General features: G+C 37.2%; 1 protein-coding gene across 1 annotated transcript in view; it reads left to right on the top strand.

Annotated features, from left to right (window-relative positions):
* Positions 1-17,760, top strand: part of LOC150079049 (meckelin) — an 860,544-nt gene that overhangs the window by 208,408 nt on the left and 634,376 nt on the right. Inside the window, exon 7 of the mRNA XM_090382499.1 lies at positions 4,833-4,898. Within this exon, the coding sequence (XP_090238625.1) occupies positions 4,833-4,898 (66 nt within the window). The remainder of the gene's footprint in view (positions 1-4,832; positions 4,899-17,760) is intronic.

Raw genomic sequence — 17,760 nt, 5'->3', positions numbered from 1 at the left:
GTCGGTCTTCAGCCTCCGGCCCACTGCGGTTTCCTCCGTTAAATCTTATGGCCAGTCCATTCAAATTGAGGAAAGACAGTTGTAGAAAAATGTGCGGAAATTTGCCTTTAGCCAGCAGTAGTTGATTGCTGGAACAGACTTCCATCTGTCATTGTAGAAGTAGATAGCTTAAATAAATTGAAGGAAGAACTGGACAAAATTTTAGAGCAAATGTATGGGCGAATTGGGAAGAGTTTTTGTTTTTTTTTTCGCTGATGCTGTATATGCTTGCTTTATTGCATCGTATGCCTCTGCTAATGCTAATGCTGACAGTAGTAGTAGTAATTTTGGCAAATGATGCAAAAAAAAAAAAAAAAAAAACCAGACTATCCACCTCATCTGTCTATCCCTTTTAATAATATGTCTGATTCTTCCTTAAATATATTCAAACTACTCACTTCCAAAAATGCATACTTCTACATTTGTTAACCATTGTTCTTGAAAATGGATTTCTTTCATTATCTTTACAGATTCCATTAACTGTAAAAATGTTTAGTTAAGTGCAAACGTATTCATTTTTATTAAGATTGCTACTGAAATATAATAATAATATTCTGTTGCTTGTTGTGCTCTGGTAAGAAAGCTCAAGGTCCTGATTGTATTTCTCCACTTGTTTTCAAAACCTGCATTCCTGAACTTACTCCTGTTCTTTGCTGCCTTTTTTCACTTTCTTATTCCAAAGATGTTTTACCTTCTACTTGGAAATTTGCTCATATCCTAAAAAGGGTGACAAATCCCTTCCATCCAATTATCGTCCCATTGCAATTACTTCTGCTCTTTCTAAAGTAATGGGGAAATCAATTAACCACCAACTCTTAAAATACTTAGAATCCTTCCGTCTGATCAACGATTGCCAATACGGATTCTCATTGTCGATCCACTGGTGATATTCTGGCTTTGTTACCCATTTATGGACAAATTCAATGGAAAAGTTTGGTGAAACGCAAGCAGTTGCGGCTAAGGTAAATAAAAGCCAACACGAGAATGACGAGAAATGTTGGAAAACTTAAGGGAAAATTAGTTTCCTGACACTGGACCCTAGCGCTGCTTGCTCGGTAAACAGACAGTAAGTGTTATCAGTCTGGAGACAAAATCAAGAAGGATATATTGATTGATAGGTAGGCATGGCAAACGATGAAATGATTGGTGGTGGGCACGACAGACGACAAGCTACTGTGTAGTCATTGGTTGGCATTATAATGTGTATTTATGAGTAAAGAACGATGAATAATAGTTTTGTAGTGAATGGTAAACACGTAATTGTTATGATGTATCTTTTAAAGATGGAAGAAATTTGTAAGGAAAATAAAACGTTGGTTGGTTTTTTGATGAAAACTAAATTAATAAAAGTTTCGTTCTGTTCATTTTTATGTTCTTCATCATGTTTTTTTCTCATTATTAAAGGCAGATTTTTGGAGTTCATGAGTGTTTTTACTATACTGTTGATTTAGGTTTGGTTATGAAAAAAGGAAAAGGTATCTTTATTTTTCGTTATATTTCATAACCTGGTAGGTTAGGAAATAATAGAAACGGTTTCCTTATATTTAGTGACCTAACCTTAAACATTTAGGTTAGGAAATAATATAAGAAAAGAAAGAAAGATTCTATATATATATAATGTATAGCTGTTGAGGTGTTGATTGATGTTATGATACGTGTGTAGCCACACAAGTGTCTTTAAAAATAAAAGTAGAGTAATAAAAAAATAATATTTTGTTTATAAACAATTTATGCACTAGTCCACATGATTCTAAAGAAAAAAGGTTAGGTTACCCCCTCCATTTTGGGAGGGGATCAAGCTCCCATGGGATTTAAGTGGCGGTAACTGGACTTTTTTCACCATTAGGACATATTATTGAACAAGAAAATAAAAATACGTCATAAAAAAATTTATTTTTTTATTAATGTATTTCTAAATATGACTGTGATTCTAAAGAAAGATTAGGTTACGCCCTCCACTTCAGGAGGGGTTCAAGTCCCATGGGATTCAAGTGGAGGTAACCTGACCTTTTTCACCATTATGGAAAGCATTTATTAGGGAAAGTTACCATTAGTGTTACTAAAATTATACTAACCCGATGTTATCTTGTGTTGTGTTTGCACACCAATCAGCATATCGTTTGCCTCGCCTACCTGTCAATCAATATATCGTTCTCGACTTTGCTCCAGACCGATAACACCTACCATCTGTTTACCGAGCAAGCAGTGCTAGAGTGAGTGCTGTATCGGGAAACTAATTTTCCGCGTAAGTTATCCAACATTTCTCGTCGTTCTTGTTTTGGCTTTCTTTACCTTCGCCGCAGTTGCTCTTGACATCTCAAAGGCTTTCGATCGTGTTTGACATAAAGGTCTTCTAAACAAGCTTCCATCTTATGGTTTGCCAACTGTTTTTTGTAATTGGTTATCCAGTTTTCTCTCTGACCACTCACAGGGTGATGGTAGATGGCTCTCTGTCTTCTAACTTCTCCAGTAATGCTGGTGTCCTCCAAGGTTCAGTTCTTTTCCCCACTCTTTTCCATTTGTATATTAATGACCTTCTTCCATTGACTGGAAATCCTATCCATATAGTTTTGCCTATGATAGCACATTGCATTCCACTTTCCATTTTTAGAATCCTTGCCCTGCTCAATCAGCTACAATTTCTTGAATGTACACTACCAATTCCTTAAATGCTGATCTCCAGGTAATTCTCCTGTGGGGAAAAGATAGACTTAGTTGATTTCAATCCTTGTAAAAACTCAGTCCTCTCTTATATTTCGCGAAAAAGGATTCTTCAGCTGCTATGCTTACCTTTGGTGACGCTCTGATTTCTAGGCAAGATGATATATCTCTTTTGGGGATTACCCTGACTTCTAATCTCTCTCTCTCTTTTCACAAGCACATTTCAAATATTGCTTCCTCTGCATCTAAAAAACTTGTTTTTCTCTTTCGCTGTCAGAGTTACTTTCCTTCCAAACAGCTGTTTACTCTGTACAAATCACAAATCTGCCCTACCATGGAATATTGTTCCCACATCTGAGGTGGTGCCTTGAAAACCTCTCTAAGGCTTCTAGATTCCATTCAGAAGAGGGCAATTAGGTTAATTAATGACTCATCTCTAACAGTGTCTCTCCACTTGTTGTCTCATAGACATACTGTTTCTGCTGCATGCCTTTTCTGCAGATACTTCCATGGGCACTGTTCTTCTGAATTGACTTTTTAATTCCCACTTTTGTGGAACAACCTTCTTTCATTCATATTTCCTGAAAATTACGGTCTACAGAAGTTCAAGTCTAATGTCAACAAATATCTTTTTTCATCTTCTCAACCTCCAACCCAAGCATGGTATTAAGTATGATAGGTTCTAATACCTGTTGTGTTTGGGGTTTTCATAAAAAAAAAAAAAAGTGCGCAAGAAGAAACAAAAAAAAAATGAAAGAAAGAAAGACAGTTGAGACAATAGTAAAAGGATAGCAATGATTGAAATTATATGTGGGATTGTTATCAGAAACTTGGACTTAGTTCCTTTTGGCCTTCTGACTGAATTTGTGTTTGAATTGCATTGTGCATTTTATACTAAAACATTATGATTTGTGTTCTTTATATCAGTTATACTTGTTAAACCACTTTCTCTTACTGATTTCTGTCATTTGTAATTGTCATTGTTGTCTTTATTTAGTAGTTTTTGACTCTGGAGAAAAAAAAAACGTTTCTATGTGACAGACTTTTTCTCCCGGAGATTTTGTTTTTAATAGTAAAAATTTTGAGACATCCATCTTTATAATAATTGAAATAAACTGTAATTAAAAAAAAAAAAAGAAAAAGAAAAATTTAGAGAATGCTTTTTGCCTGTACTGCCACCTGACAATTGCATTCATTCATTCACAGCTGATTGGCCTCAGCTGCCAGTGCTCCATTAAATACCATATCAAACCAAACCAAAGCTGATTGAAAATTGCCATGCTGACATTGATAGGAGAAAAATCCAGCTGATGTTGGAAATGGCAGCAATAAATTCACTATATCATTTGGCAGTGTTCTTTAATTAGTAATTAGGAACTGGCAATCACTGTTAGGCCATGTTAGATTTATAGTATTTCTTCAGTCGATAAATGCTCAAGTACCCTTAATTAGGCACTCCTGAGCATTTTCTTGGTCTAATCTGAAACCGAATAATTTTTATACTGCTGTTTTTGCAGACAATGAAAGCATTTTACCATTTGAATCTCCTTTTCATTGCTGTTCTTTTCTTATAAACATCTACCAGTCCTTCATTATCCAAAAGTTCCACCTTTTTCACCCATTGCATATTTTTTGATGTTCATAGTAGTTTATGACATTTATTATTATTATTTTTTTTTTTTGTAAGCTCTATTAAATTGTATTTAAAAATATTCGAATTCAGCAAAAAAAATCAGTTACTTGCAGTGTCAACTTTTAGCAGTCCAGAATCTTAATGACTGTATTTTGTAAAAGGTATTTATACTCATGTTATTGCAGTTTATGTTGTAACACCCCCACTAACCACTGGTTGTAAACTGTGGAAAATCACATTATGTTTAAAGTCACATCTTCCCAGAATGTACTGATTACATTATGCAAAATTACCTGTTTAGCTGTATATAGAATAAGAGGATTTGCATTGTTCTTCTCATATCTCTGGTTGTCTACTTTAAATTCAACAGTGTTTCTTGTTTAATTTTTGATGTTTTTGCTAAAGTTAATTTTGGTACATTTTTAACTTCCTTCTACAGTTTGATTATAAGCACATGCACAATATTCAGAAAGTTGCAAAATGTTTTCTTAATTTTCAGAATGGAGATAAAATTCAGTCAGGATTCTTTTCTGAGCATTTTCAAGCTGTAGTTTATAATTGTAATGTAAGTATTCCTGTTTAAGCAAGTTATTACAAAGTGACTCTGATTTTATTTAATAATGGCAATTTTTAATGCAGTTTGATAAAATATGGAGAAAGAGTTTGCATTTCTTGTATAATCAGAACTGATTGTGATCAAGGTTTGACCTAAAAGAAATCTGGAAGGATGATGTGTATATTTTTTTACCTATTCAGCTTATAAATGAAAAAACTGTTTTGTTTTATTTCACTTTATAAAATTAATGTTTGAGTTTCTGTTTTGAATTAATAATACATTTGGTCTAAATTTTGTATCCAAGCATAATTTATCTTATTTGAAATTTTCTCAATTTTGAAATTTTTCCATGGCAGTAGACAATAATTATTCAAGCATAAACTGCCAACTCTCCAGATTAACGATGGAGAATTTGGCTTTTTTTTAACTTGATTTGACCATTTCCTGTCTCTCTGTGGTGACAAAGAGTTTTTTCCATCTTTTTGCAAAAACTCAGTTTTTCTCTATATTTTTCTTTTCACAAAAATGTAGTAAAATTACATCTAAAATTGAATTTTTTAAAAAATTCAATTTTAGATGTAATTTCCTTAAATGCTGAATTTAATCAAAAACTGTAGCCTTAATGAAAATTAGCATTTTTATTAAGAAATTGGTGGCCTGGTGTGCTGTAGTAGCCTACATTGCAAAATAGAAGTGTGAGCTAATAGTATTATTCTCTGTTATGGGCAGTAATCTCAAGGTATTTGTGTAATTCAAGCTAATTACAATTTTTTACAGTAAGAGGTAAAACTTAAATATGCAAAGAAATACAACTTAAAATTTAAGAACACGTAAGATGAAGATTCCATGTGTTGTAAAATCTGAATAAAGGTAATGTGTCTGCTAGTGTATCATATGTAGATGCAATTTTTCAATTTCAAGTGGGGGAAAACATGAAATTTTCGAACCAATAAGCATAATGACAGTGTGCTGTGTATTGAAAGAAATGCTGTTGCTTTACATAGTGCAACAACATTTTTTGCATGCTGAATGTCTTTAGTTGCATCATTTGTCATAGAACATAATCTTCTTCTGAGTTATGCTTACATCTCATATGCATGGTATTCAAAAATATGTTTCCCAGTAGTGAAATAGCAAAAAATATTTTGGAAGAACACTAGGAATTGTTAGTGATATTGCATGGATAGGGAAAGAAGACGAAGTGATGGCTACAAAAAATCCATTTTGGGTTGATACAGATGACAGTAATAAAATGATTCCAAACTATATTCCATTTTGGTGAATTTTTGTAATAAAAATAATTGACAAATCAATAGCGGCTTTGCTTTCAGTGAGAGCATTTGAAGGTGACTATGGATGTACATTTGACATCTTCTTCCATAATCTGAAAGTATATTGTATTCCTTCAATAACTGTCTGGCAAATAGTGTTGATAATGGCATAGGTTAAATGGGTTAAAGATGAGATTGAAAACTTGGTGAAAATGGGCAGTCCTTATTGTCTTAATAACACTGTCCTTATTGCTTATTAATTAGTATACCAAAAAGGGAACTGCATGCCTCCATACTATGTGGAAATTTTAATACAATCTCAAAGTAACATTTCCACCTTATTAGACAGCTTTAAAAAATTTCAACTGATGTATGCAACTGAATTACAAAAGATTTTGAAGCATGTATGTGGACATTGGCTGTCTTTGTCAATGATATATAGGAATTTTGAGAGCAGAGACAAGGAGGTGATTACCCGTTTGTATAAGGCAATGGTCAGGCCACACCTTGAGTACGGTATACAGGTCTGGAAGCCTCATTTTAGGAAGGATGTAGAGTTGCTAGAACGAGTATACAGAAGGGCAACAAGATTGGCAAGTTAGTTAGTTAGTTATTTTGGTTTTAGGAGCATTAGCAACTAAGGCCATATTGCTCCGGGATATGCGGTGGTCATTTCTTGACCTTTCCGTATTCTCCGTATTTGGTGGTGACGGGCTCGAACCCCGGTCTAATCAAGAAGCGTGTGCTGCGCACTGCTGCTCCTTCCCACCTGGCTACGGAGGCGCAGATTGGCAAGAGAAACAAAGGGGTGCACTTACAAAGAAAGCCTTAAATTCTGCAAGTTGCAGAATTTAAGGCATTTGGAGACTAGGCACCTGCAAGGTGATTTGATCGAGGTGTATAAGGCGTTGAATGGTTTGAGCAGGCTCAATGCTGATGGGCTACTTTTGATTGCTCAGATTAAGAATCTGAGGGGGCATAGATTAAAATTGAGGAAAGACAGTTGTAGAATAGATGTGCTGAAGTTTGCCTTTATCTAGTGGGTAGTTGATTACTGGAACAGACTTCCATCTGTTGTGGAAGTTGACAGCTTAAATAAATTTAAGGCTGAACTAGACAAGCATTTGGAGTGACTGGATAGGTTAAATGGCAAGGGGTTTTTTTTTTTTTTTTTTTTTGGCTGATGATGTATAGGCTTGCTTTCTTGCATCATATGCCTCAATTAATGCTAATGCTAAAGAGGGTGTGGTGAGAAAAGCAAAATGAGTGCTTTTTAGAATTAATAAATTGAAAAGTATAGCAAGAAATCGGTGACACAGAAGCCTATGGTAGATATAAGCAAGTCTGTAATCAAATCACAAAGGACATTAGCGAAGCGAAAGCTGATTACGAGAAATCTTGTGCATCAGGCAACACAGCGGCAATCTCCAAGGCAGAATCCAGTGATCCCACAAGAGTTAGTTATTGTCAGGGACTCTATTGCCAGGGAGATGGTTAATATTTTGTATAAAAAGGATAGATGCGATAGGACTAGAGCATGTCTGCCAGAGGCAAAAGTTGTGATGTTGTAAGATGTCATCTTTTAAGGACAAAAAGGGTGATATTGTTGCACATTTTAGCACTAATGACATTAAGAGTAGGAGATCTGCAGATTTAATTAACAAGTACAGGTAAATGCTGAAAAAAAGTTGTGAGTCAGAGTTAAATTTGAAAGTGTCTGCAATTCTGTCCAGACACGATAGGAGGGAGTATATGATGAGAGCATTGTCAATCTATTCGGCCCTGGAGTGATTGTGCAAGGGTCATGGAGTAGAATTTTTCTCATTGTGGTCTGTGCTTCCTCAAAGGAGAGACTGCTTCTACAGGCTTGGGAAACATTTAAATAGAAAGGGTGTTACTGAGTCAGCGTTTGGTAGGTCTGAAAACTGCTAGCTTCGAGGCATTCACAGACTAAAAGCTTAACAGTAATGGGAGACAGAGGTGAAAATGATTCTTGCACTGCTTCTATTAGAATGAGCAGTGGCCTGGAGGGCGGGGTGCTGGGGGGTTTCAGGGACTGGTGGGAGTTATGATTTGCCCCAGGGGCTCACATCTGGTGAGTATGGGCTTGGCACACCCAGGGTCCTGAGATGGATATCATCATTCTTCTTCATCTTTCTTGATAATTCCTTTCTGCTTCTCTCTCTCTCTCTCTCTCTCTCAGGGTAACTTGGAATTTTTTTTTTTGCCAGTGCAGCATAAGCCCCAGGCTTCCGTGCATCATATGGCTGATATTAATAATAATAATAATAATAATCATTAAACAAATAAATACATGGTGTGTGTTAGGGTAACTAAGAATAAGAATAGGTGCATGTATACAGGCAGTTCTTGCTTTACGAGTTCCTGGGTTTATGAGTTTTTTTTTTTTTTTTTTTTTATATCAAGTATCAACAAAATTGAAAACAATTATATATTTTTTTAATGACAACCCTAAACACGAGAGGTATTAGCACCTATAGTACTTAGTACCGTGCTTGGGTTGGAGGTTGAGAAGACTAAAGAAGATATTTGTTGACATTAGACTTGATCTTCTGTAGACTGTAATTTCCAGGAAATACGTGTGATGGAAGGTTTTTTCAAAAAATGGCAGTTGAATGAATAAACGAGAAAGATGAAAAGTTGGTTCTGTTAGTTTGAAGTTGGAAAGTAAATGGATGTTGGCTGGTGGCAGCACATGTTCGGAGTGTTTTGAAAGAGAAAGAGAGAGAGTGGGAATTATAGAAGCCAGTTCAGAAGAACAGTGCCCATGGAAGTATCTGTAGAAAAGGCATGCAGCAGAAACAGTACGTCTATGAGATAGCGAGTGGAGAGACTCTGTTAGAGGAGTCATTAATTAGCCTAACCCTGAAGCTTGAGATCGGTTTTGGGGGCATACCCCCCCCCCCCAGCTATGGGAACAATATTCCATGGTAGGGCAGATTTGCAATTTGTACAGAGTAAACAGCTGTTTGGAAGAAAAGTAATTCTGAGAGCGAAAGAGAAAACCAAGTTTTTTAGATGCAGAGGAAGCAATATTTGTAATGTGCTTGTGACAAGAGAGATTAGAAGTCAGGGTAATCCCCAAAAGAGATATATCATTTTGCCTAGAAATCGGAGTGTCACCAAAGATAAGCATAGGAGCAGAAGAATCCTATTTGCGAGATATAAGACAAGACTGAGTTTTAGAAGGATTGAAATCAACTAAGTTGTCTTTGCCCCAGCACCTCAACCAGCTAGGTCGGTGTTACTAGAAAACGGAAGCCAGCTAGGGTTGTGAACATTAAACTCACCAAGGAAAATTACCTCACTGTTAGTTGTACTAGAGAAAGTTAAGTTGCAAAGAGAGAAAGTCAAAGAGCTCCAAGTGATTAGTGGAGGTGGGAGAACAGTAAAGACAACAGATGAATTTGACCCAATGAGGTAGAGAGATTTTAAGCCAGAGAAAATTGAAAAGAGGAGATTCCAAATTACCAAGTCTCTGACAGGGAATATCGGAATGGACATATACACAAGTACCACCTTTGAGGCGAAAGGAATCATATTTGGGTAACTGAGATGAGCAGTAGTTGAATCAAATGATAACTGAGATTCTGTCAGAAAAAGTACATGGGGTTTGGCAGACTGCAAGTGGAAATGGACATCGTTGAGATTAGAATTGAGACCATGTATATTTGTGAAATGAACTAGGAATATGAACATTAATTGCAAAAAATGAATGTTAAACCTTCACAAATACCGCATTCCAAACCACACGCGTAGCTATACAATAAAGTGTACTCTGCTTTACAATATTAATCTGTTACATCGTATCATGAAAATATCGTAATGTGAACCCATAACACATTACCAAATAACACATTGTTTTTTGGTAATTCATTCCACGACCTCTTAAGTTCAAAATTTCACTATAGAACTCCCTAAAAGGTCGTTTTCATAGTGTAAATTGTATTAGTTATCAATTCAAATCATTAAAACGCACTACACTTTCATCAATTATAAATGGGTAGTAAACTCCACGTTATTGCATTTGCAAAAATACTGATAGCTGGAATTGTGTCGTTTTTTACGTTATTATGGTGAAATCTTCAATCGTATAAAAATACATAAATAAATTTTCAGAATCTTCTCTTTGTTCTCTTTTTTTTAAGCTTCCTAAACTTGTTACTCCGTGCAAATCGTGTTAGTGTAATTTGTGCGTTCCGCTAAAAAATATTTATGCATGCTATTGAAATTTGTAAAGAAAAGAGAAGATTATATTGAAAATAAACACTTCCTGAAGCATTTGTGAAGAAGACGACTCCTCGTGCAACAAATCACCGAGTGCTGAGCCAATAATGAATGTTCAACAAGTGGGAATTTAATCGATGATAATGATGAAGAATAAACATTCTTTAACATTTGTAAGTCATAATTAATTTCTCAATTATTATAATTTGCTTGATTTTACAGGCTATGTTTTCATTTCTTTGAGAAATCAATCATTGTTTAAACATAAACTAATTTGCTAACTGATTTCATTATTGAGAACGTAAATAGATTCTCGCTTTATGAGTTTTCACTTTAAGAGCGCACTCTAGGAACGAATTAACTCGTCAAGTCGAGAACTACCAGTACTTGCATATACACCAATGCTTGAAGTATAGTAAATAAATTTGATGAATTTGAAGTGCTGGTCAAGTCATCAAAAGCAGTTATTCTTGGGATATCAGAGACATGATGTCACACAGATATAAGCAGTGAGGAATTGGAATTCGGGGAGTACAATGTGTACAGAAAGGATAGGAAGGGAGGGCGGGTTATGCTCTTAATTAAGAAAAACAAAATCAAAGGCAGTCTATCCAGTTGATAGAGATGGACAGTGTAATGTTGAGTCTGTTTGTTGTGACATAAGCACTGTAAAAACCAATTTAAGAGGAGGAGTGTGTTAGCATTAGCATTAGTAGAGGCATATGATGCAAGAAAGCACGCTTATGCAGCATCAGCCAAAAAAAAAAAAAAAAAGCTCCCATTGCACTCCTCCGTTTGTTCCAAATACCTGTCCAGCTCAGCCTTAAATTTATTTAGGCTATCAACTTCCACAACAAAGGATGGAAGTCTGTTCCACCAACCAACTACCCGCTGGCTAAAGGCAAACTTCCGCACATCTGTCCTACATCTTTCTTTCCTCAATTTGAATTTATGCACTCTCAGGTGATTATTCTGAGCAAGAGGAAGAATCCCATCAGCATTGAGCATGCTCAAACCATTCAAGGCTTTATACACCTCTATCAGATCACCTCGCTGGTGCCTAGTCTCCAGACACTGTAATTTGCAAAACTTAAGCCTTTCTTCGTAAGAGTACCCCTTTGTTCCATTCACTAATCTTGTTGCCCTTCCCTGTACTCGTTCCAGCAGCTCTACATCCTTCTTGAAATGAGGCCTCCAGACCTGTATACATAATCAAAGTGTGGCCTGACCATTGCCTTATACAAGGGAATAATCACCTCTTTATCCCAGCTAGAAAAATTCCTATATATCATTGACAAGACACCATGAGCTAATCTTGCAGCCCATCTGCACTGCTCAGAGAACTTCATATCTGCCTGCACAATTACCCCAGGTCCTTTTCATTCTCTATCACTGTCAGTGTTGTACCACAGAGTTGATACGTTGCTCTGGGGTTGCTTTTCCCCTATGTAGTACTTTACATTTGTCAGTGTTAAACTTCATTTGCCACCTCTCAGCCCATCTGCTCAACCTTTTGAGATCCTGTTGCAGCAGTATAGTGTCAGTAGTGTCCTTGACAACCCTGCTAACGTTTGTAACGTCTGCAAACATGGACATTAAGCTTGATATACCATCATCAATATCATTTATAAATACAGAAAACAATAATGGACCCAACACTGAACCCTGAGGGACTCCACTAATAACATTAGTCCACGATGAGCAGTGTCCATTGATTATCACTCTCTGTCTTCTCCCCCTCAACCATCCCTTTATCCATAGCAGCAATTTGCCTTCAATGCCACACTGCCCCAATTTGTGCAGCAGTCTTCCATGTGCAACAGTATCAAAAGCCTTTCTAAGATCCAAGTATATAATATCAAAGTTATTCCCTGCATCCAGTTCTTTCGTGACTGCATCATAGTATCCAATCAAATTGGTCAGGCAAGACTTCCCCTTAACAAAACCATGCTGTGTCCGAGCTATAACTAAAGTCTTGTCTAGATAATCCTGCAGTGCTTCTTTAACCAGTGCCTCCATTAATTTTCCTGGAACAGAAGATAAACAGCCGACCAGGTTATCTGGTTGGGTAGAGTGCCTGCCTGGAAACCAAAGGTTGTGGGTTCGAATCCCGCCTCGGGCTTGGATCAGAGTACTGCAAAAATCTTGGCAGGTACATTATGGCCATAGAAGCCGATGATCCTCCTTTATGAATTGGGATCACATTTGCTCATCTCAAGTCTGTGGGTACCTCCCCTGAGTCCAAGGAAGCTCTCATAGTTATGGCGAAAGGTTTGCTTACTTCCTTTGCTGCCTCCTTTAATATAACTGGATAGATCCCATCCACCCCAGGTGCCTTTCTTGTGTTTATCTTCAACAATTTCTCCTCCACTTTACTCTCAGTTAATACAAGATGAATAACTGAGAGATGAAGTTGAATACACCTTTGGCATTCCCCTCGTTGAATAACTCCTCGTGTGTGAATGTCGATGCAGAATATTCATTTAGTTTGTTAGCTACCTGAGGAGGATCATCAACAGTTGACCAATCGATATCAAGTGGACCAATCTGATTTATCCCCTTCCTTCTAGAGTTTACATAAGAAAAGAACTCTTTGCTGTTTTTCTTTGCATCCCTTGCCAAAGATTTCTCATAATCTGCCTTTGCCTGCCTAACCTCCTTTGTAACTTGGTTACAGATCAACTTGTATCTATCATAGGCTTCTGTGTTATGTGTTAATTTATATGTATCCTATGCATTTTTCTTTTCTGTTATATGTCTCATTATTTCATCTGACATCCATTTAGACCTAAACCTTGAACAATATTTCTTAGTTGGTATGTAAAGCCTAGTAGCTTCCAAGATAAGTTCTTTGAATGCTTCCCATTTTGAGTTTGCTGTTGGTAACATCATCAGTTGGTCCCACTGTATAGAATTTAAATACTGTCTCAGACCATCGTAGTCGCCTTTATGAAAGCAATAACCCTTCCTTTTACCCCTGATGGTAGTTACCTCTTTGAGTAAATCCCACTTCAGCACACTGTGATCACTGCCACCTAGTGGTTCCAGTATCTGCAGATTCTTAATGGATGAAGAATCGCTACTGATAATCAAATCAAGAGTATTGCTCCCTCTAGTTGCCTCCCGGACATGCTGATTTAGAAAACAATCATCCAATAAATCCACAAAAGCCTTGCTAGTGTGTGAGTGACCAACCCACAACTTCCAGTCAATATCTGGGAAATTAAAATTCCTCATTATAAGACTCTCTGATTTACTGGCCCACTCTATTTCCCTGTACAGTTTCTTATTATACTAATCTGAGTCATTAGGCCTATAGCACACTCCTACTCTCAATTTTGATCTCCCAATGCTTATGTCACACCAAACTGACTCGACACTGCACTGTTCAGTGATGTCGACTGGCTTCACTTCCTTGAATTTTATGTGTTTCTTAACTAATAGCATAACCCCTCCTCCCTTCCTATCCTATCTATCCTTTCTGTAGACGTTGTACTCCCCAAATTCCAGTTCTCTGATATCCGAACAATATCCGCCTTTGATGCTTTGAGCAATACCTCAAATTCATTAAATTTATTTTCCAAACTCCTAGCAAATGTGTACACGCAAGTATACATGCACCTGTTTCTATTCTTAGCTACCCTAATACAACCCATGTGTTTACTTCTACCACAATGACTCTCAGCAGTCTCTGAAATATCCTGCATCTTGTTTTTCAGGCTTCTGCTCATTGCAATAGAAGCAGTGCAAGAATCACTTTCACCTCTGCCAGTGGCTACTGTTAATCTATTATTCTTTGTATCCCCCCAAGCTACCAGTTTTCCGACCCACTCAACATTGCCTCGATAGCATCAGCAAATATTCTTGCACCCTTTCTATTTAAGTGTATCCCATCCCTGTAGAAGCAGTCTCTCCTGTTAACAAGTACAGTCCAGGCTGAAAAAAATTCTACCCGTTGAGCCTTGCACAATCTTTCCAGGGCCGAATTGATCGACAAGGCTCTCATCATATACTCCATCCTATCATGTCTGGGCAGAATTGCAGACACTTTCAAATTCAACCCTAATTTACGGCTTTTTTTCAACAGTGACCTGTACTTGTTAAGTTATTCTGCCGTTCTCCTACTCTTGATATCATTAGTGCCAACGTGTACAGCTATATCACCTTTTGTGCCCTTAAAAGATGTTATCTGCTCTACAACGTGATCAACCTTTGCCCCTGGCAGACATACCCTTACAAAGCATTTTCCCGTTTCTCTGACAATAGAGTCACCAACAACTACTAGTTCCTGTGGGACCAGCGCATTCTGCCTTGCGAGTTGCCGCTGTGTTGCGTGATGAACAAGTGTAATCTCTGGCGTTGATGTGGGCAGCTGAGAGCTTGATGGGCCCCTCAATTTAGTTCTTTCGAGGGCATCTGCCCTGTCCTTCAAGCTCTCATATAGGCCAATAACAACGCTGAATTGTTGCCCGATTTCGTTACACTCCTTGCATCGTGCACTCACAAAGACATCCCCCATGACAATATCATGTCCCGTACCTGATTCCTCCACAAACATCATGCAAACAGTGCATTTTAAAAGGCTGTGATTCAGAGGGCAACTGCCCCCCTCAGTTACCCTCTGAGCCATAGCACTCCCATTAGCTTGAGCCTTTTGCTTTGCTGCTCTGGTCTGAGTCATGATTCCGATTTACTTTCAATAAAATTTCAATTTCAGTACAAAATTATAAGCCTAAACTTGTATCCCAACACAGTTATAATGGTATATATATTTTTCAGTATCAAGTATTAATTATCTACAAGTTCCCTTTATATAGCTTCCGTATCAAGTTATGTATTAATTAATTATGTTACCTTTGTAATCTAAGTCGTTATATGTATTTAGTTAAAAGTACAATTTAATTGACAACGAAGTTTAACAAGTTTAATAGATTTTACTGATTAATTGACAATATTATACTATACTATACTAAAGCTATCTAGTTTGGAATATAACGTATCATATGACAAAGGCGGCAAGTTACGAACGTTAAATCTACGGACACTTAAGTATTAATTAACTTCTAAATCTCGCTGTCTCAATTCAGAATAAACTAACGATCCTGACTAGGTCTATAGACTACTTATAGAAAATAATTTGATGTATAAAATATTCAATAAAGTGGCTAAATATGGCTAAAAATCTTCTCGTTCAGCGAGAAGTTTTTCAACCTTGGGTTTCCAATAAATGTGCTAAGGCAGTTCAAGAGAAGAATGTTGCGTATCGTAATTGGCTTGTTTCTAATTCTTTAGTTTCATTTTCTGTCTACACCAAAGTTCGCATTAATTGTAAATCTGTTATTAAACAGTCCAAACTAGAGTTTGAACAAGCTAAGAGTAGAAAACTTGCTTCTTGCCCTAATGGTAGCTGAGCATTCTGGTCTCTTTCCAGAGCTATTGGCCCCAACTTTTACCCATCTCTGCTCCCACCTCTTTCCAAACCAGATGGTTGTGTAGTCACTTCAGCCAAGGATTAAGCTGACCTGCTAGCATCCCATTTTTCTTCCAACTCATGTATTAATGATCTTGGTAAAACACCTCCCACCATTCCCAACACGCTCCATTCAATGCCTCCTGTAGTCTTCCGTCAAAAGGATGTCAGAAGGATTTTGACGAATCTTGATGCTAAGAAAGCTCCAGGTCCCAATGGTATTTCTCCCCTTGTTCTCAAAACCTGTGCTCCTGAACTTACTCCTGTTCTTTGCTGCCTTTTTTCACTATCGTATTCCAAAGGTGTTTTTCCTTCTGCTTGGAAATTTGCTCATATCCATCCAGTTCCTAAAAAGGGTGACAAATCCCTCCCATCCAATTATCGCGCCATTGCAATTACTTCTACTCTTTCTAAAGTAATGGAGAAATCAATTAACCACCAACTCTTAAACTACCTAGAAACCTTCCGTCTGATCAATGATCACCAGTATGTATTCCATCAGTGTCGATCCACTGGTGATATTCTAGCTTATGTTACCCATTTATGGACTAATTCAATGGAAAGTTTCGGATGTCAAGTAGTTTCTCTTGATATCTCAAAGGCTTTTGATCGTGTTTGGCATAAAAGTCTTCTAAACAAGCTTCCATCTTATGGTTTGCCAATTTTTTTTAGTAATTGGTTATCTAGTTTTCTCTCTGATCACTCACTGAGGGTGATGGTAGATGGCTCTCTGTCTTCTAACTTTTCCACTAATGCCAGTGTCTCCTAAGGTTCAGTTCTTTCCCCCATTCTTTTCCTCTTGTATATTAATGACCATTGACTGGGAATCCTATCCGTAGTTTTGCCGATGATAGCACATTGCATTCCACTTTCCATTTTGAGAAATCTTGCCCTGCTCAATCAGCTTCATCTTCTCGAAAATGTGGTACCAGTTCCTTAAATCTTCAGGTAATTCTCCAGTGGGGCAAAGACAACTTAGTTGATTTCAACCCTTCTAAAACTCAGTCTTGTCTTATATCTCGCAAAATGGATTCTTCTGCTTCTATGCTTATCTTAAGTGACACTCCGATTTCTAGGCCAAATGTTATCTCTTTTGGGGATTACCTTGACTTCTAATCTCTCTTGGCACAAGCAGATTAGAAATATTGCTTCCTCTGCATCTAAAAAACTTGGTTTTCTCTTTCGCTCTCGGCGTTACTTTTCTTCCAAACAACTGCTCACTCTGTATAAATCGCAAATCTGCCCTGCCATGGAATATTGTTCCCACATGTGGGGTGGTTCCCCCAAAACCTCTCTCAGGCTTCTTGATTCCATTCAGAAGAGGGCAGTTAGCTTAATTAATGATTCATCTCTAACAAAGTCTCTCCACTCGCTGTCTAATAGACGTACTGTTTCTACTGCATGCCTCTTCTACAGATATTTCCATGGGCACTTCTTCTGAATTGGCTTCTATAATTCCTGCTCTCTCTTTCAAAACAGTCCGAACACTTGCCGCCACCAGCCAACATCCATTTTCTGTCCAACTTCAAACTCACAGAACCAACTTTTCGTCTTTTTCGTTTATTCATTCAACTGCCGTTTTCTGGAACAACCTTCCTTCATATGTATTTCCTGAAAAGGAAATACGTATGAAGGAAAATTACAGTCTACAGAAGTTCAAGTCCAATGTCAACAAATGTCTTCTCAACCTCTAACCCAAGCACGGTACTAAGTACTATAGGTCCAATACCTCTCATGTTTGGGGTTTACATAAAAAAAAAAAAAATACCATTCTGCTTAAATTTGTACAGTAGTCTTCCATGTGAAAAGTATCAAAAGGTTTCCTGAAATCCAAGTGTGTATGATATCAAAATTCTTTCTTCCATCCAGTTCCTTTGTGACC

The sequence above is a fragment of the Mastigoproctus giganteus genome, chromosome 10 (assembly GCF_048544385.1).
Source record: "Mastigoproctus giganteus isolate SK-2022 chromosome 10, ASM4854438v1, whole genome shotgun sequence".
Taxonomy (NCBI): Eukaryota; Metazoa; Arthropoda; class Arachnida; order Uropygi; family Thelyphonidae; genus Mastigoproctus; species Mastigoproctus giganteus.
This window is presented reverse-complemented; position numbering and strand designations above follow the sequence as displayed.